The 25639-nt window shown below is 48.1% G+C and overlaps 6 protein-coding genes across 6 annotated transcripts; 1 reads left to right on the forward strand and 5 right to left on the reverse strand.

The window, feature by feature from the left end:
- Positions 1 to 2191: 2191 nt before the first annotated feature.
- EDB91DRAFT_1120953 (uncharacterized protein) lies at positions 2192 to 5662 on the reverse strand. The gene is made up of 5 exons (XM_041318215.1): positions 5509 to 5662; positions 5272 to 5461; positions 3256 to 5216; positions 3036 to 3195; positions 2192 to 2952 (listed from the first exon to the last, which is right to left on the reverse strand). The coding sequence occupies exons 1-5, from the start codon at positions 5561 to 5563 to the stop codon at positions 2499 to 2501; spliced, it is 2820 nt and encodes a 939-aa protein (XP_041179405.1). The 5' UTR covers positions 5564 to 5662; the 3' UTR covers positions 2192 to 2498.
- Positions 5663 to 7650: 1988 nt separating this feature from the next.
- EDB91DRAFT_1246325 (uncharacterized protein) lies at positions 7651 to 10131 on the reverse strand (the record flags this gene model as incomplete). The annotated part of the gene is made up of 14 exons (XM_041322644.1): positions 7651 to 7949; positions 8005 to 8329; positions 8392 to 8418; positions 8470 to 8494; positions 8548 to 8557; positions 8611 to 8666; positions 8719 to 8865; positions 8938 to 8972; positions 9023 to 9081; positions 9177 to 9344; positions 9394 to 9592; positions 9651 to 9770; positions 9825 to 9852; positions 10097 to 10131. 14 exons carry the CDS (start codon positions 10129 to 10131, stop codon positions 7651 to 7653), a joined length of 1533 nt encoding a protein of 510 aa, XP_041179406.1.
- Positions 10132 to 10705: 574 nt separating this feature from the next.
- Positions 10706 to 11757, forward strand: EDB91DRAFT_149505 (uncharacterized protein). The gene is made up of 4 exons (XM_041326240.1): positions 10706 to 11239; positions 11295 to 11384; positions 11437 to 11541; positions 11596 to 11757. Exons 1-4 carry the CDS (start codon positions 11015 to 11017, stop codon positions 11671 to 11673), a joined length of 498 nt encoding a protein of 165 aa, XP_041179407.1. The 5' UTR covers positions 10706 to 11014; the 3' UTR covers positions 11674 to 11757.
- A 1439-nt stretch (positions 11758 to 13196) lies between these two features.
- Positions 13197 to 15432, reverse strand: EDB91DRAFT_1246327 (FAD binding domain-containing protein; the record flags this gene model as incomplete). The annotated part of the gene is made up of 13 exons (XM_041322645.1): positions 13197 to 13904; positions 13957 to 13983; positions 14035 to 14059; positions 14113 to 14122; positions 14176 to 14231; positions 14284 to 14460; positions 14512 to 14546; positions 14597 to 14703; positions 14753 to 14896; positions 14943 to 14954; positions 15013 to 15172; positions 15231 to 15350; positions 15403 to 15432. The coding sequence occupies 13 exons, from the start codon at positions 15430 to 15432 to the stop codon at positions 13197 to 13199; spliced, it is 1611 nt and encodes a 536-aa protein (XP_041179408.1).
- Positions 15433 to 20219: 4787 nt separating this feature from the next.
- Positions 20220 to 21167, reverse strand: EDB91DRAFT_1121008 (uncharacterized protein). The gene is made up of 3 exons (XM_041318216.1): positions 20556 to 21167; positions 20382 to 20481; positions 20220 to 20306 (listed from the first exon to the last, which is right to left on the reverse strand). The coding sequence occupies exons 1-2, from the start codon at positions 20892 to 20894 to the stop codon at positions 20389 to 20391; spliced, it is 432 nt and encodes a 143-aa protein (XP_041179409.1). The 5' UTR covers positions 20895 to 21167; the 3' UTR covers positions 20220 to 20306; positions 20382 to 20388.
- A 1450-nt stretch (positions 21168 to 22617) lies between these two features.
- EDB91DRAFT_1049969 (uncharacterized protein) lies at positions 22618 to 23560 on the reverse strand (the record flags this gene model as incomplete). Its single annotated transcript, XM_041313503.1, has 2 exons — positions 22618 to 22804; positions 22860 to 23560. The coding sequence occupies 2 exons, from the start codon at positions 23558 to 23560 to the stop codon at positions 22618 to 22620; spliced, it is 888 nt and encodes a 295-aa protein (XP_041179410.1).
- Positions 23561 to 25639: the final 2079 nt, after the last annotated feature.

The following is a 25639-nucleotide window of genomic DNA, read 5'->3' on the forward strand; positions in this document are numbered from 1 at the left end:
ATGTTGCGATAGTGAGTCGTGTTTCTGCTTTCGCGTTGGTACATCAGTTAATCGTACGATCTGCAGCGGAGTTGGTACAGTGGTTGGTCGGACGATATGCAGCGGAGTTCATCAACTTGAATATGCTTGTTTTTGTACAAATTTCCCTGCTGCCTCGACCAGACTCTTGCTTGAATATCCTCCCACGTGAATTCTGATTGATTAAAGACACTCATATTACTCGAATGTACATGAGGCCACCTTACGCAGTTAAGGCCTTCAGAGACCTCCTCCTCCTCCTGTGGGAATATTCTACACTCTAGGGGTATGCTAAATTTGGTAATTTACGATGCCACAACAACGGTTGAGCAACGAATACTAACCAAAACTCTGCAGATGCCTCAGCGTACAGGAGCGCCTCCTGCGCGGTGTGTACCTTGTGGGGTTTCAGACTGCGAGCTATGCGAGGCATTTTAAGTGCGTATTTTCATTTGAGGGTGTTGTTGGCAAACGGGGTTTTTTGTGTCTACATCAAGATAACCACTGCTCTCCTCCATTACCGACCGACTTTCTTTTGAATCCCTATTCGTTGTCCGTTGTTGCTGGACCCTATAACGGTTGGATTCATACAAGATTCATCCGCGTTCATTCCGTCGTAGTTCAGGCAAATATTGATGCCCTCTAGTAAGGGTATGTCCATTGACAAAGGGCGACTCGCTTCTTAGCATCTATGTATAGGTCCGATGCAGGTGTATTTTGGTTCCACGGATGTCTACATTTCTGATTTCTCTCCGTTTCCAGGACTTTCTTGGACTGGTGTGCCATGAAAGCGCTAGGTCTCAGATTCCACCTTTGCCTTAACTGCACGCATGTGTGCACATTAAACCGTGATTAACATGTGGACGGTATTCTCGGTATTGCCTACAAGGTGCAATACTTGTTAACTTGTGTTAGAATCCACATGTTTGCAGTCCATGTGTTCTAGATTGTTTATCCGCCGACCCTGCCACAGGTTTTGCCTGTACTCTCTGCCTGAAATCCGCCAGGCTCAACCATCCTGATAGAACTGCCGAGTGCTTTGCGGAGCAAAAATCTAGGACATAAAAGCAAGCCATCCCCCTGCTGCCAGTATCAGAGCTATTATTCGAGATCCCCCCCTCATTTTACCTAGCACCAGCCATGCGTTTCTCATTCCTCCTCGTTGTTGCTGCTTTGACGACATCTATGTCCGTCAGTGCGTCTCACAAGCCATGCCTGCCTATCTTCACCGCTTGCGGGTCCTACAGCTTGGACAGTGACAAAATATGCTGCAAAGGTCTTGGTTGTTATGACCAGGTCAGTATAAGCCGGTCGCTGTGCATCCGGGATTCAACCCCTGACTCACCCTTTGCGTCTTGTACCGATAGGTTTTCGGCGACCCTACTAGTAGTACGTGCACTCCCCCCGAAGCCTGAACATGTTGCGATAGTGAGTTGTGTTTCTGCTTTCACGTTGGTACAGTGGTTGATCTCACGATCAGCGGAGTTAATCAATGTGCTTGCTTCTGTACGAATTTCCCTGATGCCTCGACCAGACTCGTGCTTGAATAACATTAGAAAACCTCCCGCGTGAATTCTGATTGATAACAGACACTCATGTTACTCGCTCGACCTGCGTACTTTTTTGCGAATGCACTAGAAAATCGGTGTAGTCAGCCGACATCGAAGTACGTGTACGTCAAGATAGTCCAGAAGGAAGAAGGGGCTAGTGTCGGGGACACTCGAACTTCGTCATTCTGCCGGACACTGCTCCTCCTGAGCCACTTGACGAGCGCGAATGAATAGATCTCAAACACGATATTGATTTGGATAGATGAGATATGTAACCTCATTTTCCTCCTACCCTCGGCACTCATTTTTTCTCGGTTGATTGTGATTTGTGACACGAAAGATGATGGGCTTGAAGTCTGTGCCTTGGCACCCAAGAGAGGAGACGCACGCCGTGACGCGGGTGGACGACACTCCAAAATCAGATATGATTACGAGGCTCAAAATACCATCCGAAGCATGAAGGGCATGACCCTGTCAAAGACATTATTCAAGTCCATGATATTAATATTGGTATACATACCAGCACCAGTCTTTCCACCTCCTGGTCACGGGATAGTCACCCACCGTCAAATACTAATCCTGAAGCTTCGCCTCAGACCTTCAAACCTCACCATCCCGCCCAAAAAATCAAAATCAATAACATTACAAACAGGTATCAAAAAATGCATATGCATAGGTTACAATGTCAATGAAACACAAGTACTTAATTTATCGCAAGCACACCATACAACGACAACAATAGTAACGACACAGAATACACGCCAAAAAAAATGCAAGAAAACCAAAACGGAACGGAAAACTTGTCGACAGCGTTTAAAAATATAAGTAAGCCCCCGCATGAAGCGCAGTTAGGCATAAAAGTTCGAAACACCACGTACCCAGTCCAAGCCCACCTCAAATCAAGCCCACCCCAAACCAAAAATACATACCTTACTTCCCCTGAAACCCCCTCACAATCGTTCGTATCCCCCCAAACCTCTGCTTCGCAGGCGGCGAACACGTCGTCATCGGCGCTGGCTGCCATCCCTCCAATGTCGAGAACCCCATCCGGGATAACTTGTTCACGCTTCGTGCTGCAGGTGAGGATGAGAGGTTGCGTGTTGCTGGCGATGCGTTGCGTGATGCTGGGGTTGGGATGTTGCGTGCAGTTGTCGATGAGATATTCCGTGCAGTTGGCGATATGTTACGTGTTGTTGATATGTTACGTGCAGTTGGTGATATGTTACGCGTCTTTGAGACGTTCTGCCCCATATGCGTAGGAGCTGTCGAAATGCGCGAGAGCGGTATGCCCATCAGCTCTGCATCATCTGTATCATACAGGTCAGGCGTACGCGCCCGCGGTGGGGTATACGCAAACGTCTCGAACGATTTCTGTGTGCGTGGGCTGGAGAGCGGGAGGGGGTGTGGATGCTGATGCGGGTCCTGGTGCGGGAGGGGAACGGGAAGGGGGAGGTGTCGTGATCCAACGGGGGACTGCGTGTGCGTCGGGTGTCGTTTGAGGTTCGCGTGATATCGTCATATTGCGTATCTGAGAACGTCCGTCTGAAATCAGCAGAGGCTGTCCGTCTAATTTCGTCTGATGGTACCCGCGTACGATCTTCGAGCGACCTATCTTCACTAGATGTACCTATATCACGCATCAGCATCGTAAAAAAAGAAAACAAGAAAGAGAAGAAAGACCACGCACCACTTCCACTACTACTTGAAAATTGCATATTCACAACTCCAGGCCTACTGCTCGACAACAACGACCTGTCGCCCAATCCCACGCCATTACCCACAGGCGTCGTTCCAGCATCGACAACAACAACCCCCTCCTCCTCTTCCTTGATCCTCCTCTCAAAAGCCAAACTCTCCCCAAACATAGCCAGCCTCAAGCTCAAAGGCGTCCGTCCAGTCCCTTTATCCCTCCTCGTACTCCCCTCCAGATCAACAGCCAAATCAAGCACAGATTGCTGTGCCCGCTGCACGAGGGCTTCTACCTCTGCTCGTGAGGAGATTGAGGAGATGTCGAGACCTGAAGGCGTTCGGCGAACGCGAGGGGAAGTGGATAGTGCGTCTATGCCCAAACCCAGACCCACGCCCATGTCTGTGTCCATTGAATGGGATGCGATCAGGGGGCTGGCGCCGGAGAAGAGGGGCGTTGGAGGCCATGGTGCATCACTCGAACTAGACTGAGTGTACGTGCTCGCAGTGCCAGTCGTACCCGCGCTACTCACCGAATCCCCACGCAAGCGGCTCTCAGAAGACGCGATAACATAGTCAGGAGGAGGTACGTTGATGCTGAATGGGAACTGAGCGGGTACCATGACCGCGTGGTCGGGTGTGAGCATGATATTGGGCGCGGATTCAGAGTGGATAATCGGTACGCCGTATTCCTCTTCTTCGTCTTCGAGGTCGCCGAGCTCGACGGCGTTGACGAGGATGGGGGGAGGGGACTGGAGGATGCGGGGGGATTCTTCGATCGTGTCCGGTATACGATCGGCGTCGGGGGCGCCTGGTGACATGCTGAGAGTACGTAAGCGGCTCTCCTGTGGAACGTTCCCGCGGGAGGGGGGGCTGCGCGCGCGCGCGGTGAGGGAGGCAGCGTTGGATGTGGAGTTGTCGAAGCGGATGATACGGGATGAGGAAGGTTGTTGAGAACCCTGACTTGAGGAAGAGCGGTTGTGCATGCGTAGTATGCCGGGTCTTACAGGAGCTGCTGGCTCGGGCGGTATTTCTTCGCTTGGGGTGGACGAGGAGCTGGCAGCTGAGACAGAACGGTGCCATGGGTTCGGGTCGGGGGAAGGGCGCGCGGGGATAGTCTCGAGTCTGCGGCGGTGGAGGTCGTGTGTGGATGTGTCGTGCGGAGATGACGAAAGAGGTGTGGAAAAGACGCGTGGGGAAGATATAATTGCTGAGGTGGATACGGGCGATGCTGTGCCAGGGACAGGAACGGGCGATGAAGAAGGGGGAGAATTGATTGGCGGCTCTGAAACGGAGGTAACGCTAGATGAAGAACCATCGATATTTGATTTCTTGAAGAGGCTGAGGAGTGACAGCTTTGAATTTAGCTTTCGCGGAGGGGTAGCCTCGGCGCCTGTACCAGCTGATCTCGGGCGACGCGAGGTTTTAGGGAGTGAGGGGCGTAGAACTTGTTCGTCGTAGATATCAGGGAGAGATGGGCGGCGACCAGACGAATCTGGAGGTGCCAACTCGTCTTGTTCAGACGAGCCGGAGCGGACAAAGTGTGGTTTTTGGTCGACATCAGGAGCACCGGTTGCAGACTTGAGTGCAGTGAGAGCATGGTCGATAGAGCGTTTGAAATGTAGCTTCTTCCTTAGGGAAGATTCAAGGTGCTCGACAGCATGATGGGATCGCTCCCTAGAGGAATGGCTGTCGCTCTCAGGAGTATTTTCACCGCGTGCACGTACAAAAATCTCTCTTGCGAGGATATCGGCACACTCTATCCAGCCATTCTGACGGGCAATGATCTCAGGGGTAATGCCATGCTTGTCAGGACGATTAGGGTGAGCGCCGTGGATGAGGAGGGTGCGAACGACGCTTGCGTGACCATTTGCAGCCGCAAAGTGAAGTGGTGTTGCGCCAGAAGTGCCGACTATAGGAGCGGCAGAGTCACGGCTACGATCGGAATATCTGCGGGGAAGTCTGTGGAGAGTATTATTCATTTATGATCAGGGTTATAGTTACGATGGAGACTGACCTAGATGCATTGACGTCTGCTCCATGCTGGATAAGGAGATCAACGACGAGATCATTACCACCTGCACAAGCAGCGTGTAGCGGGAGAACGCCGTCTAGGACGGAGTTGACGGGTTGGCCATGTTTTAGAGCATACTGAACTAGGCCGATGTCGCCTGATACAGCAGCTGAATGAAGGCCAAGATGTGGGACTGTAGATGGTCAGGAAACAAAGAAAAGTAAGTGGATAAAGACATACATTCAGTGGAGACGTTAAATTTTGCCTCTGCTCGGTTTCTCGAAGGGGCGAGCATGACAAGATATGCCTAAAAACTACAGGATTGGGAAATAAAGTACCATGGGATGAATGGCTGTATACACAAGTGCGGTGTCGCTGGTGATGATTACAACAAAGTTAACTAAAGCTCCGGTATCTCAATTACCCATACCATAATGCTGACAAAGCATCTAATGACTTGTCATCGAACTCAACTTCCACTTTACCGCAGCTAACCACATGCTTCATCTTTGTTTATCACTTATCGAACTAGCGCCAGCTGAGGCGTGCCGCCACTAAACAGCAATACTAGTAGCAACCTATCTGCTGCAATATTGCAGAATTTGACCAATCAAATATAGGCTGTCCTTTGTGCCATCAAACGTAACGCCCTCTCACGGAGTCGACGATGTTTCAAAGTTTTCTGCTCTTGTACGCGACATGATCGCTGACTTGTATCGACCACTGACACTTGGTGCGGAGTACCCACGCGGCGATAAGACTATCTGACAGTGCACAGGAAATTTGACATTCACGACAGGAGAGAAGACGCCCATTCCGTCGGAGGGATCTTCTGATTCAACGTCTTCATCTATTCTACGTTGATTACGAATGTGAGTTTGGAGCAAAGAATTTGATTAATTACGTAGCGGGGTCCGAGCGGAGGAATAGTCTTCGAGCGAACAGCAAACCCGGTGCGCCCGATATTCTCGTTTTTGTACCGGATCATTGTTCCCCGTCGCGTAGCTCGGCGTGTTCGCATTTCTTTTTCTGCACCAGGCTGATCTCCACTCCAGAAAGTCTTTGTGTCGCTGATCTGCACGATTCATATTCCCAAGAGCTACATAATCTGTCACCCAAATTCTGTCCATGCGGCTTTGTCCGGAGTTACAAACTGCCCAGCCGGAACACAACCGAAGATGTTTTTTTCTCGCTTCATCTCGAGCGGTGGTACTGTTCGGGTGACCCTTACAGCCTCTTCAATGAAAAGCTGCTCCTGCGGATCTGAGTCCGCACTTACTACCCGGATGCGGGTTAAATGCTCAGGCTGCCACACGAGCCACTTTCTCGGACAACTTGCGAAGCTGATACCAGTGTCGGAGTGGTGAGTCTTGTTCCCGAGTCCGCTTCCTACTAAGAGTTTGGGTAGTCTGTAGAAGTTCACTAAACGCGTCGTCGGGCTACCCACGTCTTGTCGGCAAGATTCACCCAGAAAGCGCTTTCACAAAAAATCTCACCTATACAGTAGTGTGATGACTACGTAATATGTATGAGTCGTTATTGAAAACTTATTAGCAAGGACCAACAATATTTTATTATCTGGGACTCGAAGGTTCTGCTCTTGTTTGCAACATACTATACCTACGTTCACCGGCTCTGTAAGATCGCTGAGTTGTGCCGCTCACATGTTGGGCTCACTGGGAGCGAGTGTTCGAAGATGTGCAAAGCACAGGCAGCAATAAGATTTGCAGGCCACAGGAAATTTGACAAAAGAGAAGAATCTTGCCCATTACGAGGGATATTAATGTTTCAATGTCCAAATGTATGGTATAATCAGTGGCATTCAGTTGCAAACATGATACATTTAACATTACATTACGGTACATACGGATGAGTTGTGATTGTAAAAATCGTATTGTAAGGCTGAGTGTGAGGTCGGTAGGGAATTGTGATCGAAACGAGATAGAAATGAGACGCGTTAGTAGGTAACACGAAGAGGGATTGGTCTAGGACTGGAGACGAGGACTTTTCGAGAGGCTTTTCGGTCGTACTTGGAGCGGGGATCTCACTGTAAGATTCGCTGTAGGTATGAGTGTACATTGGTAGTATACATACGTTTTTCGAATACTTGTTTAAGCCGGATTGAGCGTGAAAAATACTTGATGGCGAAGTGAAAATACTTGGTGGCGAGGTGAAAATACTTGATGAAGGAACAGAGATGGCGTAATGTGAGCACAAGGTAAGGTACTGAATGGTAAGATGAAAAGAGATATATCCGCGTGACTCGGATGCGAAGAGTAACCCTCTTCGCATCAGTGACTCACGCGGACGACTCCGAACGTATGGTTCGTGCGTCTTTTTGAAGCACGGTCGGTGCGTAAAGGACATAACGTCCTTACAGTATCACAGTAAAGTTACAGGTCCAAAAATACGTTCGAGAAATACTTCGGCACCATGAACGATCGCCCCAATCACTCCATCCGGCCGTATCACAAACACCTTCGTCTGGGTATCTTCGACGAGGTAAGCTGAATGAACACAACCCTCCTGACCAACAAGAACGAGATCAACAGGGGATGCAATAGGGATCGCTGGTGCCGATGGAGGCAAGACGACTGCCGATCGTACAATAGTTTTGTCGCATGCCTCCAGCGCGCCCAAAATAGGGGTAGCGTCTGCGAGACTTGGGGTGAACACAACCACTGTGTGATGCCAAGGTTTGTAAAGACCAAAAAGCGTCTTCACGTCAGGCTCCACGTTGCACCTTCAGCATGTTAGGCGCATCGGGCGCCCTGTCCCCAGCCTCAAGATGCCCCTCGTCAAGCACACCGTAGGCCTGAATAGGTTTCCCTTCACCTGGCGTCACAAACTCGTCGAGAACGATGCTGCTGAACCGACAATTATTACCAAGCATAGAGAGGATGGGGGTTCGTCGGGTCGTCGGGTCTCCTGTCGTCATTGTTTGGTTGTCAATCGAGGTGGTCATCTCAAGCATATCCGAGATGACAGGGAGACGCTCGGAGGTGCATGTCTCGAGGAGAGACTTGTCGGCAAGTCCTTTTTCCGAGCGCAAGTTTCCAACCTAGATTGAACTAGTGTCCTTGGCGTCAGTTTTATCCTACGTGCTGCATGTACCTGACTCACAGTATCTTGTACACTTGAATTAAGTCCCTGTTCATAGACGAATGAGCAAGTATCAGCATTAGCTCAGACGATACAGACCTGACCACCGGTTGGACTGTGTACGCTAGACATGTGTCAGCACTTGTTTGCCAAGAGGGCACTCAAAGATCGACATACTGAGCAGCATCTATACTTCCAGCAGCACATGTGCATCAATCTCTCAAAAAGAGAAGTACATACCACCAGCAACAAACACGCGACCCTCGCTAAACTTGTTCACTATCCAGATATTGGCTCTAAAGCAAACCGATGAACGTCCATCGATGTATACAAAAGATACACACCCACTGGAACTCGCTCACCCAAACCAGCTTGTTGAATGTAACCTCCGTAGGTATCAGCGAAGCGATGGTCTCGAAGACGAGCTCCTGGCTCTGAGCGATCTTCGTCACGTCTATGTCTTGGCCGAAGATGAAAAATTGCCAGCTATCTCGTCTGTTGGACGCAATGTGATGCTGTGGGTTGTCAATACATATTCAAGTCTCCAGAGAAAAAAACTGCACATACGCTCGCTCATTAACGTTTCCAAACCGGTGCCAATACTTTGATCAGTTTGAGGAGCAGTCTTCCATCAATTTGATAACAGACGCACCACTCTATTAAGACAGACGTCCTTCAAACGAATATCTCCAGTCACAATCCGGGTAGTCTCTAGTCTCACCCAAAAACGTGAGCCCAAGCTGTTTGCGCACCACGCCTACAAAAGCTCAGTCTCATGCAACCCGGTGCGTTCGATCACCTCTCACCTTTAGCACCATCAGCGCCGATCATCCACTTGGTACCGAAGGTCTCTGATATGCCGTTCTTCGCGAGAACAACTGTAACACCCTGATCGGACTGCTCAAACGAGCGCAGTTGGGTGCCCATCTCGACAGAGCACGAGAACTTCCCCAAATGGCGTATCAGAATCACATCTAGGAGCCGTTAACCCATCATCTTGGGCACGTGCTAGAAAACAAAAACTATCATCACGAAAGCTTGAGAAAACTGCGGGTTTGCGTACGAATGATATCGCTGGGGTAGGTTCCACATGTGGGACCATCGAAGATTCCCCCTGAGGTTCCAACGTCCCGGGCTTGTACGAACGTATGGTGGGGACTGATTTACCCAGGTCGTTGACTTCTGAGATGTCCAGGAAGTTGAAGAGCGAGAGAGAGCGTTGCTAGATCGTGTGTTCAGTGAGACTATGGGGTGATATGACAAGCGAACGTATGACAAACCCATATTCCGGGACCACACCGTCCGATGCGAGGGTTGGTGTCTTTATCAATGATGCAAACTGGAATGCCGTTTTGGAGGAGCGTCAACGCTGCTACCAGACCTACCGGCCCAGCACCTACCTAAGAACGAGGAATTCAGCTGAGGCCCAAACTTCCATTAGGCAGGTCACTTACGATTAGCACAGGAGGTTGAGTGTTGTTCCTATGTAGAGGACGATAGGTTTGAAGGTTTTTGGTTCAGCATAAAGGGAAATGGGGTCGTTATAACACAGGGGCAAAGCCGATTAAAGCGCGCCTCATGTGTCGTTGTCTTTAAACTGCATTATGCATATTACTATCCTTACGGAAACAACTTATCAACATTACACATCCCAGCACATCCCATCGGATGATTTGTCAAAATGCTCGCCAGTCTTTCATGACGTTGACTGAATGGCTGCGCGAACGCTGATGCGGCTTGAATACCAACCAGACGTTTCATGATTAGCTGACATGCGAACTTTGAGTGTCACGGTGTTATTGGTTTTGATTCTAAGCACATAAGTAACTTCGAAGAAACTTGCACGTGCCTTGCGGGCTTCTCTTGAGTCCTTAGCATAGGCAAATATGCTTCGTGAATTGGTGGGGAATATTATCGAGCCATGTCAGGTTTGGAGTTCATTGAGTCTCCGCTAGTACACGGTGGTGACTACCTTTAGGGTGGGTGTGATTGTGGGGTGTCCTTTTTCGATCGTTCATAGGTTCAGCAGATTCGAAGATTGTCTGAAGTCAGAATAGATCAATGCCTTGAAAACAGTTAACTTGGCAGTCTCAGTTGGCCATGGCCACTGCAGTCTGCGTGATCCGCCCGCGGTAGTGGAAATAAGGCGTGCGTCTGGTAAGTAAGTACTTACAGCCTGAGCCTGAGATCTGACTTTCAAAGTCCGAACTGATGCGACTCCTTCGAACCACCACCTCCGGATCCGCCAGACGCGCCTCCTCCGCTTTTGGCAACACTTAGGTAATCCAGTGCTGGATTGTTAATGATCAGCTCTGCTTCCTCGCAGACTCAGATTCACCGGAGGTGCTCATCATTGCGCATCATCATCATCATCGTGAATGGACGCAATTCATTTACTGGAGAGATGATCTTAAAAATTTATTCAGTCTTGTCGCCAGCAATTGTTTTGCGTCACCCAGCATTGCATCAGTACTGATAATATTTGTCTCCAGGAATTTGCCGAATGATATCAACGCATCGAGGTGTCAACGAGTTGGCCAAGGTCAAGGGTATTTAGTTCTGGTACTTAGGTCCAATCCCTTCTCGCAGAATCTCAAGTATTGTACCTCACTTCGCTCACACTGATCTAAATCTTCGACGACTCATGATGAGCGAAGACAATAGGCTGGGACCTTCTCTGGGAGCCTGCAGATCCGGCGAAGCGACTGCTGGTGAGACCTCGGTACATGGCCTCATGGCATCGCTTTCGCTGAGCGCTCATGGAATTCATATTGCTGCCTCTGGTGCGTTCTTCATCCAGAGAAAACCCCGCAGGGAAGTCTGGCAGTCTGTGCAGAAGGTTGCCAAAGGCCTCACTAAAACAATTTCTGTGCGTAGACGTGAATGCTGATTTTTTTCTCCGAATGTGTCTTATTATCGTACAGAAACGCTTCAAGTCATCCCGCAACCGCGTCCCTATTGTCCAGAACGTTGTTCGTGAAGGTGCTTTATCGAATCAGCACTTGAATACCGAGGTACGTGCTCAAACTCGTTACTGAAGTCCTTCAGTTTTCTCAGAGGTCCCAGGACGCATCGCATCTGCATGTTGCCATAGATGACCAGCATCCCACTATGTCTGAGAATTCTAGTGGCTATGTGAATCAAGCACTGTCCAGAGAACCTGCTTCGCAGGTATGTTTGTCTGATTATTCGCCTGTTTGTCTTTAACTTTTGATGGTCACACAGGTTCAGGCTATCCCTTCTACTCTGCAGGAAGGGACTAGTCATCAATTGGTCGACTTCGGGGTGCCCATGAGGCTTTAGAACACATAAATCTACTCGGGAGCCATGCGACATCTATAGCATCCTCCGGCCAAAATGCCCAAGCGGATCTCAATATCTTAGACGATTTCCACGTCACATATCTCCAACCCCTCAGGATTTTCGACACTGCCATTGAGAAGACTGCGAACGTACGTGTCGTTCTCATTGATTGGAAGCGAACTAATCAAGTTGCATAGGTACATCCATATGCAAAGATGGCGCTGGGAGTGCTGTCCGCTGCTTCCAAGGTTTGTGTGGTTTCGCCCTCAGTGTTATCTCCTGGTCAGCAGTTATTGATTATGTACAGATTATTCTTGCTCAAGCGGATCACGACCAATCGGTACATCGTTTTCTCAAGAAATTGGATGAAGTTTACCTCTTCATGACCCAAGATGACACTCTTGACCACATCTCATCCATGCACAGTATTGTCGGACGGATCGCTCAACAGACTCAAGAGTGCGCGCGTTTCATCAGGGACTACTCGGAGACCCAGAGCTATTGTGAGTACTCGAACTACTACACTTCGCGCATGGTGAATAATTGATGTAATGACAGGGGAGAGACTCAAGAAAAATGTTGTTTCGGAAACGGATGTCATGATTACACGGTACAGCGACGCTTTGGATGGGCTTATGCAAAAATTTCGGGACCAAGCTCTTCGGGACGCAGGCATCATCGTTCAATGTAGGGGTAAGGATTCGCACGTGCTTCCGACTTTACATTCACTCATACCCCTTCACGCGAAATGCTGGATCTCAGAGGTATGACTTACGCAGCGGGCGCGGGATTAGATACCACGAAACAATGCCTACCAGGGACGTGCACAGAAATTCTATCCTAGATCACTGACTGGATCAATGATAGTGGAGCCACTGCTCAGCGTGTGCTGTGGCTATCTGGTCCTGCCGGCAAGGACAAATCAGCCATCGCCCACACGATTGCTAACTGGTTCAACGAGATGGGAGGGCCTGGTTCATGTTTCTGCTTCGACCGGCACCGTGCCGCCGAAAACCGTCACGAGAAGGTTTTTTCCACCATCGCTCGCGACCTTGCTGATCGTGATCCGGAGATGAGACGAGCATTGGCGAATGCAGTCGAGAATGCTAATTCGCTCAAGAATACAACGGATATCATCCAACAGTGGCGCAAGCTTCTCATGGAACCACTGGGGAAGCTCTCTGGGTCACGTGTGGGACCTGTCTTGATCGTGATTGAAGCGCTGGATGAGAGCGGTGGAATCGAAACCCGCCGCAACCTTCTCCGCATACTTGCTGATAAACTTCAGAAGCAGGGTGTTCCCAATATCACCGAACTCCCACCAAACTTCCGGATCCTCGTCACCTCTCGCCCACTTTACGATATTGGTAAAGAATTTGACGATGCTCAGCAAATTCTACGGTTGTCCATGGATGATATTCCACCACAAGTTGCGGAACATAGGTGCTGATTCATTCTTCAGAGCTGACACTACAAGATCAAGAATCAAGATGTTATACATACTCCACGGCGCATAATTTCAGTTACAAACGCGATACGTTACTTTCACAAAATATTCTGGAGAAATACTTCTTCACACCTCCTGCACCATGAACGATTGCCCCAACCACACCATCCGGTCGTATCACGAACACCTTGGTATGGTTAGCTTCGACAAGATAAGCCAAATGAGCATAGCTCTCCTGATCAACAAAAACGTGATCAGCGGGAGATGCGACGGCCGTCACTGGTGCCGATGAAGGCAGAATGACTGCCAATCGCACCACGCTTTTGTCGAATGCCTCTAGCGCGCCCAAGATCGGGGTAGCATCTACGAGACTCGGCACGAACACAAGCACCGTGTGATACCAAGGTCTATAAAGACTAAAAAGCGTCTTCACGTCAGACGCTCCACGTCCCACCTGCAGCATGTTGGATGCATCAGGTGCCCGGTCTCCAGCCTCGAGATGCCCCTCGTCAAGCACCCCGTACGCATTGATAGGTTTCCCCTCTACTGGGATTACAAACTCGTCGAGAACGATGCTGCTGGACCGACAGTTAACACCAAGCATGAAAAGGATGGGAGTTCGTCGGCTCGTCATCTCTCCTGTCTTCATTGCATGGTTGAGAATCGAGGTGGTCATATTGAGCATCTCCGAGATGACAGGGAAACGCTCGGCGTTGTATGTTTCGAGGAGAGACTTGTCGGCAAGTCCTTTTGCGACGAGCGCAAGCTTCCAACCTAGATTGAACTGGTGTCCTTGGCGTCAGTTGTATCCTACGTGCTGCATGTACCCGACTCACAGTGTCTTGTACACTTGAATTAAGTCCCTGTTCATGGATGAATGAGCAAGTATCGGCATTAGCTCAGACGATACAGACCTGACCACCGGTTGGACTGTGTACGCTATACATATGTGAGCACTTGTTTTCCAAGAGGGCACTTAAAGATAGACATACTGAGCAGCATCTATGACAACTTCCATCATCACAAGTACATCACTCAACAATAAAACCACATACCACCAGCAACAAACACGCGACCCTCGCTAAACTTGTTCACCATCCGGATGTTGGTTCTACAGCAAACCGATGAACACATCGACACATACAGAAAAGACAAAAACACACCGCAGCTCGCTCACCCAAACCAGCTTGTTGAACGTGACCTCCGTGGGTATCAGCGAATCAATGGTCTGGAAGAGAAGCTCCTCGCTCTGAGCGATCTTCGTCATGTCTAGTTTTTGGCCGAAGATGAAAAATTGCCAGCCATCCTCGCCGACTTCGTCCGTTGGACGCAATGAGATGCTGTAGGGCGTCAATACATCTTCAAGCCTCCAGAAAGGAAACTGTACACACCCTCGTTCATGAAAGTTTCCAAATCGGTGCCAATACTTTTGACCGGATGAGGAACCATCTTTCAAGCAATATCAAACAGACGCACCACTCTATCAAGACCAACGCCCTTTAAACGAATATCCCCAGTGACAATCCAGGCATCGTCTCTGGTTTCACCCAAAAACATGAGCCCAAGCTGTTTGCGCACGACGCCTGGAAAAGGTCAGTCACATTCATCCCAGTGCATTCGACGGCATCTCACCTTTAGCACCATCAGCACCGATCATCCACTTCGTATCAAAAGTCTCTGATATACCGTTCTTTGCGAGAACAGCAGTAACACCATGGTCAGACTGCTCGAATGAAAGCAGTTCGGTACCCATCTCCACAGAGCAAGAGAACTTCTCTAGGTGACGTCGCAGAATCACATCTAGGAACTGTTGACCCATTACCTTGGTGAGGTGCTAGATAATACAAAAAGTTGTCATCGTGAAAGCTTGAGAAAAGGGTGACTCTACGCACGAATGGTACCGCTGGGGTAGGATCCATATGCGGGACCACCGAAGTTTCGGCCTAAAGGTTCCAACGTCCCGGGTTTGTACGAACGGATGAGAGGTGTTAGTTTCCCCCGATCGTTAACTTCTGGGACATTCAGGAAGTTGAAGAGTTCGAGGGAGCGTGGCTATATCACGTGTTCAATTGAACATAGGGTGATATGACAAGTGGGTGTATGAGCATACCCAGATTCCGGGACCACGCTGTCCGATCCGAGGATTGGGGTCTTTATCAATGATGCGAACTCGGACGCCGTTTTGAACGAGCGACAACGCTGCTACTAGACCCGCTGGCCCAGCGCCTACCTAAGAAGAGGAATCTAGTCGAGGTAACTTCTATCGTAGGTAAATCACTTACGATTAGGACCGGAGGATGAATGTTGTTCATATGTAAAGGCTGATGAGTTTAGAGGTTTTTGGATCAATGCGAAGGACAATCGTGTCTAGGGGCAAAGCGGCTTAGCTTTATAGGGCTAGGGCTGGTTGAAACTCAAGCCAGGCCCAGAGGCGAGGTATCTATCAGTAATCGTTTCGAAATACTTCGGCTCCCGAATCTGAAATGAACAAGATACGGACGTGTGCTGTGCAGCGTCACGTAAGAACACGATGAAGGACCTCAACGGCTTTGTCGGTTGCAGCATACCCATGATTGATGAAGTTCCCCAACACAGTCGTCATCGTCCTCTATCCTCGTCCTTCACCTTTCACCACTTATCGCTCCGTCTATTGACAGTGGCACCTGACGGCGCTACCACAAGGCTCGCATTCTGCCGCAGTGGTCTAGATCGCATCATTCCTGCCCGGCAGTATCTTGCCAAACGGTGTTGGAGGTCTTGATCTATGCTGTAAGTGAGGTAATGCACGTATCTTGTTCGTCTTAGGTGGAGGACTCGTATTTTTGGAACAATAACAGGTTAACCATTCAGGCCTGGGCCATTGTGATCTTGCAAAAGTAAGTAGTCACTTACCGTCAGTGTGGCATGTTACCAGTCTTCCCGTCATTTACCTTGTGCATGTATGGCTTGCTGTGCATCAAGGGGTCTTAATATTCTCTCGGCATCTTTGATCTAGGCAGTGGTGCTTTACGTTCAGTTCTGAAGATAAGCTCTTCGCTTTCTGCGACATTCGTCAGGTTTAGGTGTTGGCCGAACGTGAAAAGTAAAGAATTGCCAGCTATCCTCGCCGTTTTTGTCTGTTGGACACATTGTGATCTGTGAGTCGTCAATACATCTCCAAGCTTCCAGAGTAGAAACGGTACATACGGTCGTCCATGAAAGTTTCTAAATTAGTGCTAACGTACTACGACCAGATGAGGAACAGTCTTTCAAAGAATAGAAAACAGACGCAACACTCTATCGGGGTCGACGCCCTTTAAACGGATATCTCCAGTGATGTCCGGTCACCGTTCTGCGCGAGGAACAGCGGTACACCCTTGATCATCGGACTGCTCGAGCGAGCGCAATTCGATGCCAATCTCGACGAGGTACGAGAATACATAGATGGACGAGTTCTGATTGTAAACGTCGTTAATAACAGACCACTATAGCACAGGTCCAAAAATATTTTCCAGAAATGTTTTCTTCACGCCGTTTTCACCATGATAGCCTAGGAAAGAGGAATTCAGCGGAGGTAACTTCCATTATAGACAGGTCAACTTTAAAGTCTTACAATTAGCACAGAGGGGTGAGGGGAACCCATACGTCGAGGTTGACGCCACGAACTCCAAGCCCCTAAGTGCGGCACGTGCCGTTGTCCTTGATGTATGCATATATCGGTATCATTAAGCTTGCCGACATTACATATCCCTCATTAGATGCTTCGTGACATTGATTGGACGGCTGCGGACGCAAGATGTTTGGCAGCTGGCTGACGTGCGAATTTTGGAGGCACAGGAACGTGTCACAAAACAATATACTGCTTGCCACTTGTACATCTGCAACGAACACTCGGCGACCCTCGCGCGCTTATTTCTAAACTTGTTCACCATGTGACATCTATTGGCCCTGCATTCAATGAACGCCTATCGACACGTACAGAAAAGACAAGCGACGCACTAGAACTCCTTCAAATATAGAAGGAACGGCTGTTTGAGTCCTATCGGTCCCAAGGGAGACTTGCCTACCCAAGCCAGCTTGTTGAACATAGCCTCAGTGGGGGGTTAAAGAGGGCCTCGATATGGTCGCGAGTCGCGACGATAAGCAGCACTACTTAGTATTACTACGGACTCATCGCATCAGTTGTTTTTATATTTATCCTCGATCTTGCCTCAATCGCATCCACAAAAGCACTAATACTACCCCTCACTATTACCCTGAGTGTCAATATTAATGCAACAACGAAAAGTTCAAATGTGGAGCCCCTGATACAGAAGGAACGACTACCTTCCTGACCACACCGGTGATTGCCTGAGTATTATCATGTCATACTAGTATTAAGTTAGTTTGCTAGCTGTAACTCATCAGCTAGACTGAACCATGACCTGTCCGTACTACCATTAATTCGTGAGTTGAAATGGTCATGAGTCTACTCATCAGCGGAGATGATAGTTTTAACTTCTCACAATTCCATTGAATAACATCGATGCACGGCGTGTTTGCGAGAATCACCACAATATCCCAGCTGCTCATTAGAAACGTTTCAGCCCATTTTCGATGTTCAGGCCTAGGCCTGATCTACGGAAACCTTGTGGCACTGTGCTCGTGGGCTATTTCCAATGTCCATCAACGTGCACCAATAGATCCACAATACTCTCGATGGGTCTACTAGGCTATAGCATCAGTAAACCACTTTGTTCTGTACCTTCATTCCGGCCATGAGGTTCAACAGGGTTCAAGGGAGTCACTGTGGCAGTCGGAGAAAAGTTAGAACGAATGCACTGTCCTTTTGACAGCTCGTTGCTAAACGAAAACGACGTCCAGACTCCAGATTCATGGCCACTCCCCTTACAATCACTATTTATCTAGGGGGGAAATAGTGTGTATTTCACCGAAATAAGGCAGCTTGTGACGAAACTAGACTTCCAATATCAGTGAACATCGCACGCCGGCACAAGTTGATCCCCTGATACATGAAAACCAGGCAAACCTGACCATCGCCAGGTAGCTGTGATTTCCCATGCATTACAATAAAAGCCGTTCATAGCTTGGATGCGCTGTCGATGACTACCCTCCCATCCTGCCTACCCATTTCTGTCAATACGCAGCTCGTCCTCGGCGCTGCGGCTTCTCCCCAGTGCTGCCGTGGTCCGGTCCCGAACCCCGAAGCGAAGCTTCCTGTAATTGCCTTCTGCGTTGTCGAATATGAGGGGCACCGCTGGACAAAATTAAACAAGTTTCAATTAATGTCGCTCATTTGAAATAGAAACTTTGTCGATGTGCTTCCTGCGGCTGTGAACCCTTCACAGCGTCTCACTGTGTCCACTTTTGAAAACCGACGGTGGCGGTGTGCGATTGTCAGTTCTTCTGTCTATTGAACTCTATTGCTCACTCGATTGCGTGCCGTACTACCCACACCGCTTCAAACCAGTGCTTGTACAAGGAGGTCCCTGCCAACGAAGATGAAGACTTCCAGCCCTCCCCCAGCACTGACATGCCACGATACGATTAGCCATATGTCCACCCAGTCAGAGTACAGGTGTCACGACGAACTTTTGGATGGTCAACATAGACTGCGCATCATTTGCGGCAGTGCACAATAGTGTTATGGTTACTAGTACATCATTTTCACTGTGCAAATAAATTCCTACAATTTACCTTCTTCGGTGCGAGTACGAAGGTGTCAATGATGTGATGGTCATCAAGGGGCTCACTACCTAAGCTTAGTACACCGCTGTAACGGGTTACGGCACCCACCAGTGTCCTTTACTGCTGCCGAAGTCGCAGACGGGGATGTTATCCCGAGGCTCGCATATGCGCACGACTACGGTCTTGTGAGAGTGGTGTATCCTGATCAGGTTGACATCCCCCGTCAGGATGGTGCGGCACGTCGGTACGACAAGACCCTCGACAGCTGCTTCACCCCGATTCATGTCCAGGCTCCACTTAGGCCCTTTTTGTTCTTCATTTTGCATGCTATATGCGCCAGCTTCAACGCCGTATATCCGATTTCGAGTGACCTGGAGACACCTATCACTAAATTCCAGCAGTACGTGCACAGTGCACTCACCTCTTAATGCCCTGGATACTAAACAGCCTTTCATAACAATAACAGGCTTTGCAGACCTCACAACGGAGTTGTAGACATCATACACGGTATCTTCCATGTCCTTGAAGGATGTATCGATGTACGGGTGCTTGAAAGAAAGATCCTAGAGCTCAGTAAGACAATATCGGACTCCTGGTTGTGCTGTATGTCATTGGTGCCGACAGGGCATGCGCACGGACACTACGGACCACTTGATGGGCCTTGGTCGTGGCTGCTTGGATATCTACAGATCGGTCGATGTGTATTGTGGCAATAACTTGACGTTTGACATAATCAATTGGCGTGTGTGAACTTTGAAGTTAGCGTGAAGCAGTAGATTTTCTGGCTCGAAATTTGGATTCTTGATTGACGTTTTAGTTTGCAACGTGTCTCATTTTGTCCAGCGAAACATATGAGGGCCCGTATGGGACAAAATTCAAGAGTTTGCTAGCGTACTTCAGAAGTTCATGTAGACCAACATATCAGCGACGCCCCCAAACCAGATCCTCGAAAACAGCGATAAGTGACGGGAAGAATGAAACCACAGGGTACATACTATGGTACCCACGATGGTCAGTGTCTGCAAGCATGTACTGTAGAGAGAGGACCAGTTAGCGCTCGGAATTTGTCGATATTACATCTAGAAGACAAATCATATCTCAGTGAATGTCTTGAATAAGGTGATAAACAATGTACGACTCATCATGAACTCTGAACCTGTAAGGAGGGCAAAGCCGGAAACACGGATTTTGCATCGGTATGGGCAATTGGTTCCGTTCCTATGTATTATACAATCAATGATACTAAAATCAGGGGGCGTTAAAGCGTCACATACGAGATGAGGTATACAGATATTTCTCCTTTGGAAGCATCGATGGCACTATAAGTCTCTGGCGGCACTGAGTAGCCTTGGTTGAAGAGCTACGGTAGTGAATGGTAAGTGATAATAGGTGTAGTAAAGTGGAGGAGAATACCTTGAAATGATGAATGAGTGTCTCCGTGTTTTCATTCATTGAAGCATGGCGTGGCAGAACGATTTTGTCCTATTTTAATGAAACCCGTCGGCATTTTGTTCAGACACTGAAGATGAGTATGGCTGAGTAAAATGAGATACATCGACGTACACTGTACACAGAACATAGACAAACTACTCACCGCCCAGTCAATCCAGCAACCTCTTGCAGGTCCTTATATGCATACATAAGTCTCCCGCCTGTGTCTGCGAGTGAGATGAGAAGGCGGCGCTTGGACAATCCTACAACAGAATGCGGTCCCACATGAACCAAATTCAAATCCAAACCCAGAAAGCACAAGGATCAAAACACTTACTTTCCGTCCTAACAGCAACGACACAATCCGCATCCTTTTGCTTTCGTCCTTTGCCACTCTCACTCCTACCCTCACCATCTCCCTCAGCGACACGGCTATCAGCCCGTATGCAGCTGTGGACCAGAGGTACTTGATCACAAAGTCTTCTGTCCATTTGTATGTGATGCAGATGGAGTTAGTTGGATTTTTGAGAAGAGAATGAGAATGGGTGAAATGTTGAAGGAGGAGGGGAGGGGAGGATGCGGGTATTTGTGATGAGAAGTGGTATTTTGGAGGATGAGAGGGGATATCAGGACCGTTGAAGAGGAGTTTAATAGAATGGAAGACATGGAGGGGCATTGATCATAATAGGAATGTATCAAAAGTTGGATGTCTTGCAAGATAGAAGCATATGCAAGAGAAAACCCAAATGATGGCGACATTGGCGAGTTCAAATTAGCTGTGAGTCGATATTGGTCGTGCTCGAGTCAGTTTGGTTAGACTGGAATGGTTTCGAGCGAAGAATAAGCACAGATGCAAGCACAACCAGAAACGGATGTCGCAGTTCATTCAGTCAGTTAACCGGCGATCCGAGGTACACCAGTTTCGAGAATATTTAGCCATGCTCGCTGTACTAATACACAGTGAGCAAGCTCAGCATTCTGCCAGATATGCGTGTTTACACAGCCAAATAGACTTGTCTTCTGCAAACACCAACTAGTACACAAAAACAAGATACTGGAACCTAGGACGGTCAGATTCGCTCAGTGGAGGTGTTCATGATTACGCATCATATCATCATCGTGAACATGCAACTCATTGCTGACGCCAAGGCATGAAAATAATTAGTCTTGCAACTGTTTTGCGTCACCACATCATCAATGAGACTGTCAGGCTCTGTCGGGCCTAGGGATCTGCACGGGTAAACCCCCGGGTACCGGAGCCCATACTCGCACCCGCACCCGCACCCGTGTGGGGTTTACCCATGGGTAACACATACAAATGAAGATGGGACAACCGAGAATGAGTGGCGGTAGGTGCACAATGAAAATACTAGTAAGTAATGTACATACAAACATAGATTAAAAAAATATACCTATATTGCTGGGAACGAGTGGTGACATGCACGGACATGCACAAAGTTGCGAGCAAGAAGTTACCTAGCTCAACCGCCCCCCGACACGTCACGTGACTTGTGCGCAAGGGTACAGACAATGCGTCAACATGTCAACGATTATCAGAGATCATACACCTCTTATGATGTCTTGTGGCTGCAAGAATGGTATAACGACCCAGTACTCAGGAGTCTTTAACATATTTCCTCCTACATATCATCTGCTACTTTGGACTCGTTCTGATTTGTGCTTTATCGACGAATTACTCATTGTATCATTGTATGTATGTAATGTAGCAGAAATGATATGTAACGAAGAAACAATTATGTACTTTGATCACTGGCAGCTGATGATGGTGGATGGGTGCAATAAAACATCGCATTCGATGTTTCCTTTTCCCATGTGGTTGGACTCATTTGCCATGACGAATTCTCTCGTCTCTCTCGATCAAGGCAATTCTCCATCAAGCGGATGAATGACGCACCCTCATGCTCGACAGCATTCAGCATCCTGTGATCATTGAACTGGATTTGATACTGGAGGCCATCACAGAAATTGTGGAGGTTGGTAACAAGTGTCCCGAAGCGTTCTTGAAAGGTGTGTGTGTCCAGCTGTCCAGCCACTGTATCCATGAACTCATTTTCTTCTTCTTCATCCTCCCCTTCATCAGATATATCTCCCCCTCCTTCGGTTGTATTCCCATGGGCGCTTCGCAGGGTTTTCTCTGCCATGGAATTGGAGGGAAGGCTCTCATTCAATGGAATGAGCGAGGGATGTGACCAGAAAGGTATTGTTCGGTTATGTTGAACCTCCAGGAAAAAAATTGGGCTAACTATGTGCATGTCTTGCACTAGGTGCTTGCAAATGAGGAACCGGCTCTTGACAAAGTGCGGACAGGTACATACCCACTTCCTGACATCAGGGCGGTATTTTATGTTCATCGGCACTGTGATCTGCGTTTCGAGTGCTCATCGCCATTCACTTTTAAATGACTTGCGCCATGATGACAATTCCCGAAAATGGCCAGTATCATGGAGTAAGTGGTCCAGTTTTTTGTTGTATGATGGTGCGAGTTTGGTGACCAAAATCCATGCCAGAAGGTCGATACGGGGCTTCGAAAAATGGTACAAATAATCAACCTTGATTCGACGCCAGCTATAATTTAAAAGTGAGTGCACGTATATTTGTAGTTCATAATAGTTTCACTCACTGGCTTTCCAGTACCATGGTTGTTTTTAGTCTTGGTATCTCCATTGGTGCAATGGCTCGTGCCCAAAGTTCCCACCGGCCACGTCGATACCAGTTCTCCCAAAGGTAAGCCCAAACCTCACAAAGGTCACTTTCTTTGCAAAATGTATACATCTGCTTTACTGCCCACTGACAGATGCCCACAGCACTTGGATATGAGTAGCCTGGTATCAATGGATGGGCACAAAAATGATGCTCGATCAGTCCAATTACTGATTCACAGAGGTGAGGGGGACAAAATACTCGTGAATGAACAGACTCTAATTGTTCGTCGGGTCCTTTCTTCGGTATCTTGATTTTGATTGTTAGTGTGTTTTTAATGGTATTGACACCATCATCTGCTGAATCAACATTGCTGAACTTGGCGATTCTACTGGGACAGAGCTGGGAAGGGTTGGGGATGTGAATTGACAGTGACGGCACAGTCTTGTCATCTGTGGGGACTTTATCAGGTTCGAGAAGGACACCACCCTCAAACTCTCTGGTGTCTGGGGTACCTGCCGGCCTAAATGCGATATTGATGAAGGGAAACTCCTGATTCGCGCGAGCAGGCCTGTATGGAGTTGTTGACAGTTTTGATTTTGCTAACCGTTCTCTAATGGCTTTCCGCAGGTGCCACCAACACAGCTGGATCTTTGCTGTCAGCCAGACAGATTTGGACATGCTGATTTCAGCCATGTCTTTATCGACATGGGCAAATCGTGGGATGACACCATACCTGTCTCGAAGGCAAGTTGTCCATTGTTGCAGTGCTGTTGTTCGTTTTCCAATCTCAATTGCAGTTGCAGTCGAAAGCAAGCAGTATGATAATGGAAAACCAGCATTATCAAATTCACCAAGCACACTGTATAGTTCTAGGTGTTTGGCATTTGTGTTGTCTGGTGAGCCATGGGATATGTGAGCCATAGTCAATGTAGCCAACTAAAACTCACATGTCGCATCCAGGCCAATCTCAACCACCTTCCCTTCCAGCCGCTGGGTTATCTTTTTCATTGCCCAACAGAGCTGCTCCACACCATCTGCCATTTCTACATCAAAGACTTTGATATCTCGATCAAATTCATCTAACAACATCTTTGCTGAGGTAAGCTGATCTGGATCTTTCTTCCAGAGTATTTTGCTCATCTTTGTCCATGCGAAATGAACCTGCGATGCTGTGATATGGGGATAAAGTGCCTGGATCTTCGGGGCCAATGAGCTTGGACTACTCCACTCGAGCTGGTCACAGATGATCTGGGTTGCCTCCAATGGCATAGCAACATCATAGTGAGGCACATGTGCTTCGCGATGCTTGATCCTAATGGATAATGTCCGCTTATCATCCTCATTGCCCACTCTATGGCAGCAAGATATGGTAAGAGCACTCTGACATGAGAAGCGCTTCATTCCAATCATGTCATGGTGCTTGACACCTTCCTTTTGACTTGGCCGGGATTTCTGTTTCTTATCTTTGTCCTGACAACACCATAGAATTATTTTATGGCCTGTCTTGAGGGGATAGTTGTGTTGTACCCTGCCAATGTCATAGTAAGTCTCAATTACATGAACTCATTCCAAGTTGACTTACCGAAAACGATATCCCGTTGTCCTCCAGATCTCTAGTGCTGCCATTTGGACCCTTTCCTTTTCGCTCGTTACTGGATCCTTAGGTACGAGGTAACTTCCATTAAATTGGACATTACTAGAGCCTTTAAACAAGGTCCTTAAAGCTGCAAATAGACACTGAGCATTCTCGTACTGTGATAGCATGTAAGTACTTTGAGTTTTGCTCAAATGAATCTTGAATACTGACTAGGATGCACTCATCATCAGACTCTGTGTCTGCTGCTTGACTCGAGCCTTCATCTATATTGTGGGTAGTAGGAGGAGATGGGGCAGGATGGGGAGCTTCGTGTTCGTGTTCTTGTTCTCGCTTCCTCTTTCTCCGAGCAGCAGTGCTAAGTCTGTCTGCATCACGACATTTTTGACAAGTCTTCTTTGGGTCATCATGGGATAGCACTCTCTTGCATTTGGATTTCGAGCATATCTGTTGGTCAGATGACGAGTTCATGTAGAGTAGCACACTTCTTGGTAGGTATCTCCAATGTACAGTATTTTCTTGTGGCACATACAGAACTTCCGTAAGTCACGTGATAAGTCATGTGATGTGTCGGGGGATGGTTGAGCTGGGACAGCTGCAAGCAAGTGTGAGAGTGCGAGACGGTGCAGGTAAGGTGTGAGAGGGTGCAGTGTCGAACCTGTCGGCGAGCTTTTTGATCCGCTTAATCTCCTCAGCTGACATGTGATGTCGGTATGTTGGGAACAGCACAAATGAGCGGTGGCATGCGAAAATAAGTACAGACAAGCAAAAGTGAGTGGTGGCATGCGGAAACAAGTAAAAACATGCAGACAACATCAGGAAATCACGAGATCACTTTTGACCCACTTATGTACCACTTTTCGCACGATTTCATATGTAAAGTAGCACAAGGTCGAAAAAGTAGAACCTACTTTTTTCAGTAGATCTCATTACTGATATTCCACTTCTTCTCAGCTTTTTCACACTTATTTTTGCAGAGACGCATTGAATAAAGCATGACACTGATTATTAAAAGTGGACTATCAAAAAATGTGTGAAAAAAGTAGTCTAGAAGAATGAGTAAAGTCCTCTAAAAGTGCAAATATGTGTAGATGCTAGAATGACGGCTTGAATGATTGGAGTGGGGGGACCACAATGGGTATTCTGCCAGTGTCAGATGCATC

Source organism: Suillus paluster (genome assembly GCF_016628075.1).
Source record: "Suillus paluster strain FC165 chromosome Unknown EDB91scaffold_14, whole genome shotgun sequence".
NCBI classification, from domain to species: domain Eukaryota; kingdom Fungi; phylum Basidiomycota; class Agaricomycetes; order Boletales; family Suillaceae; genus Suillus; species Suillus paluster.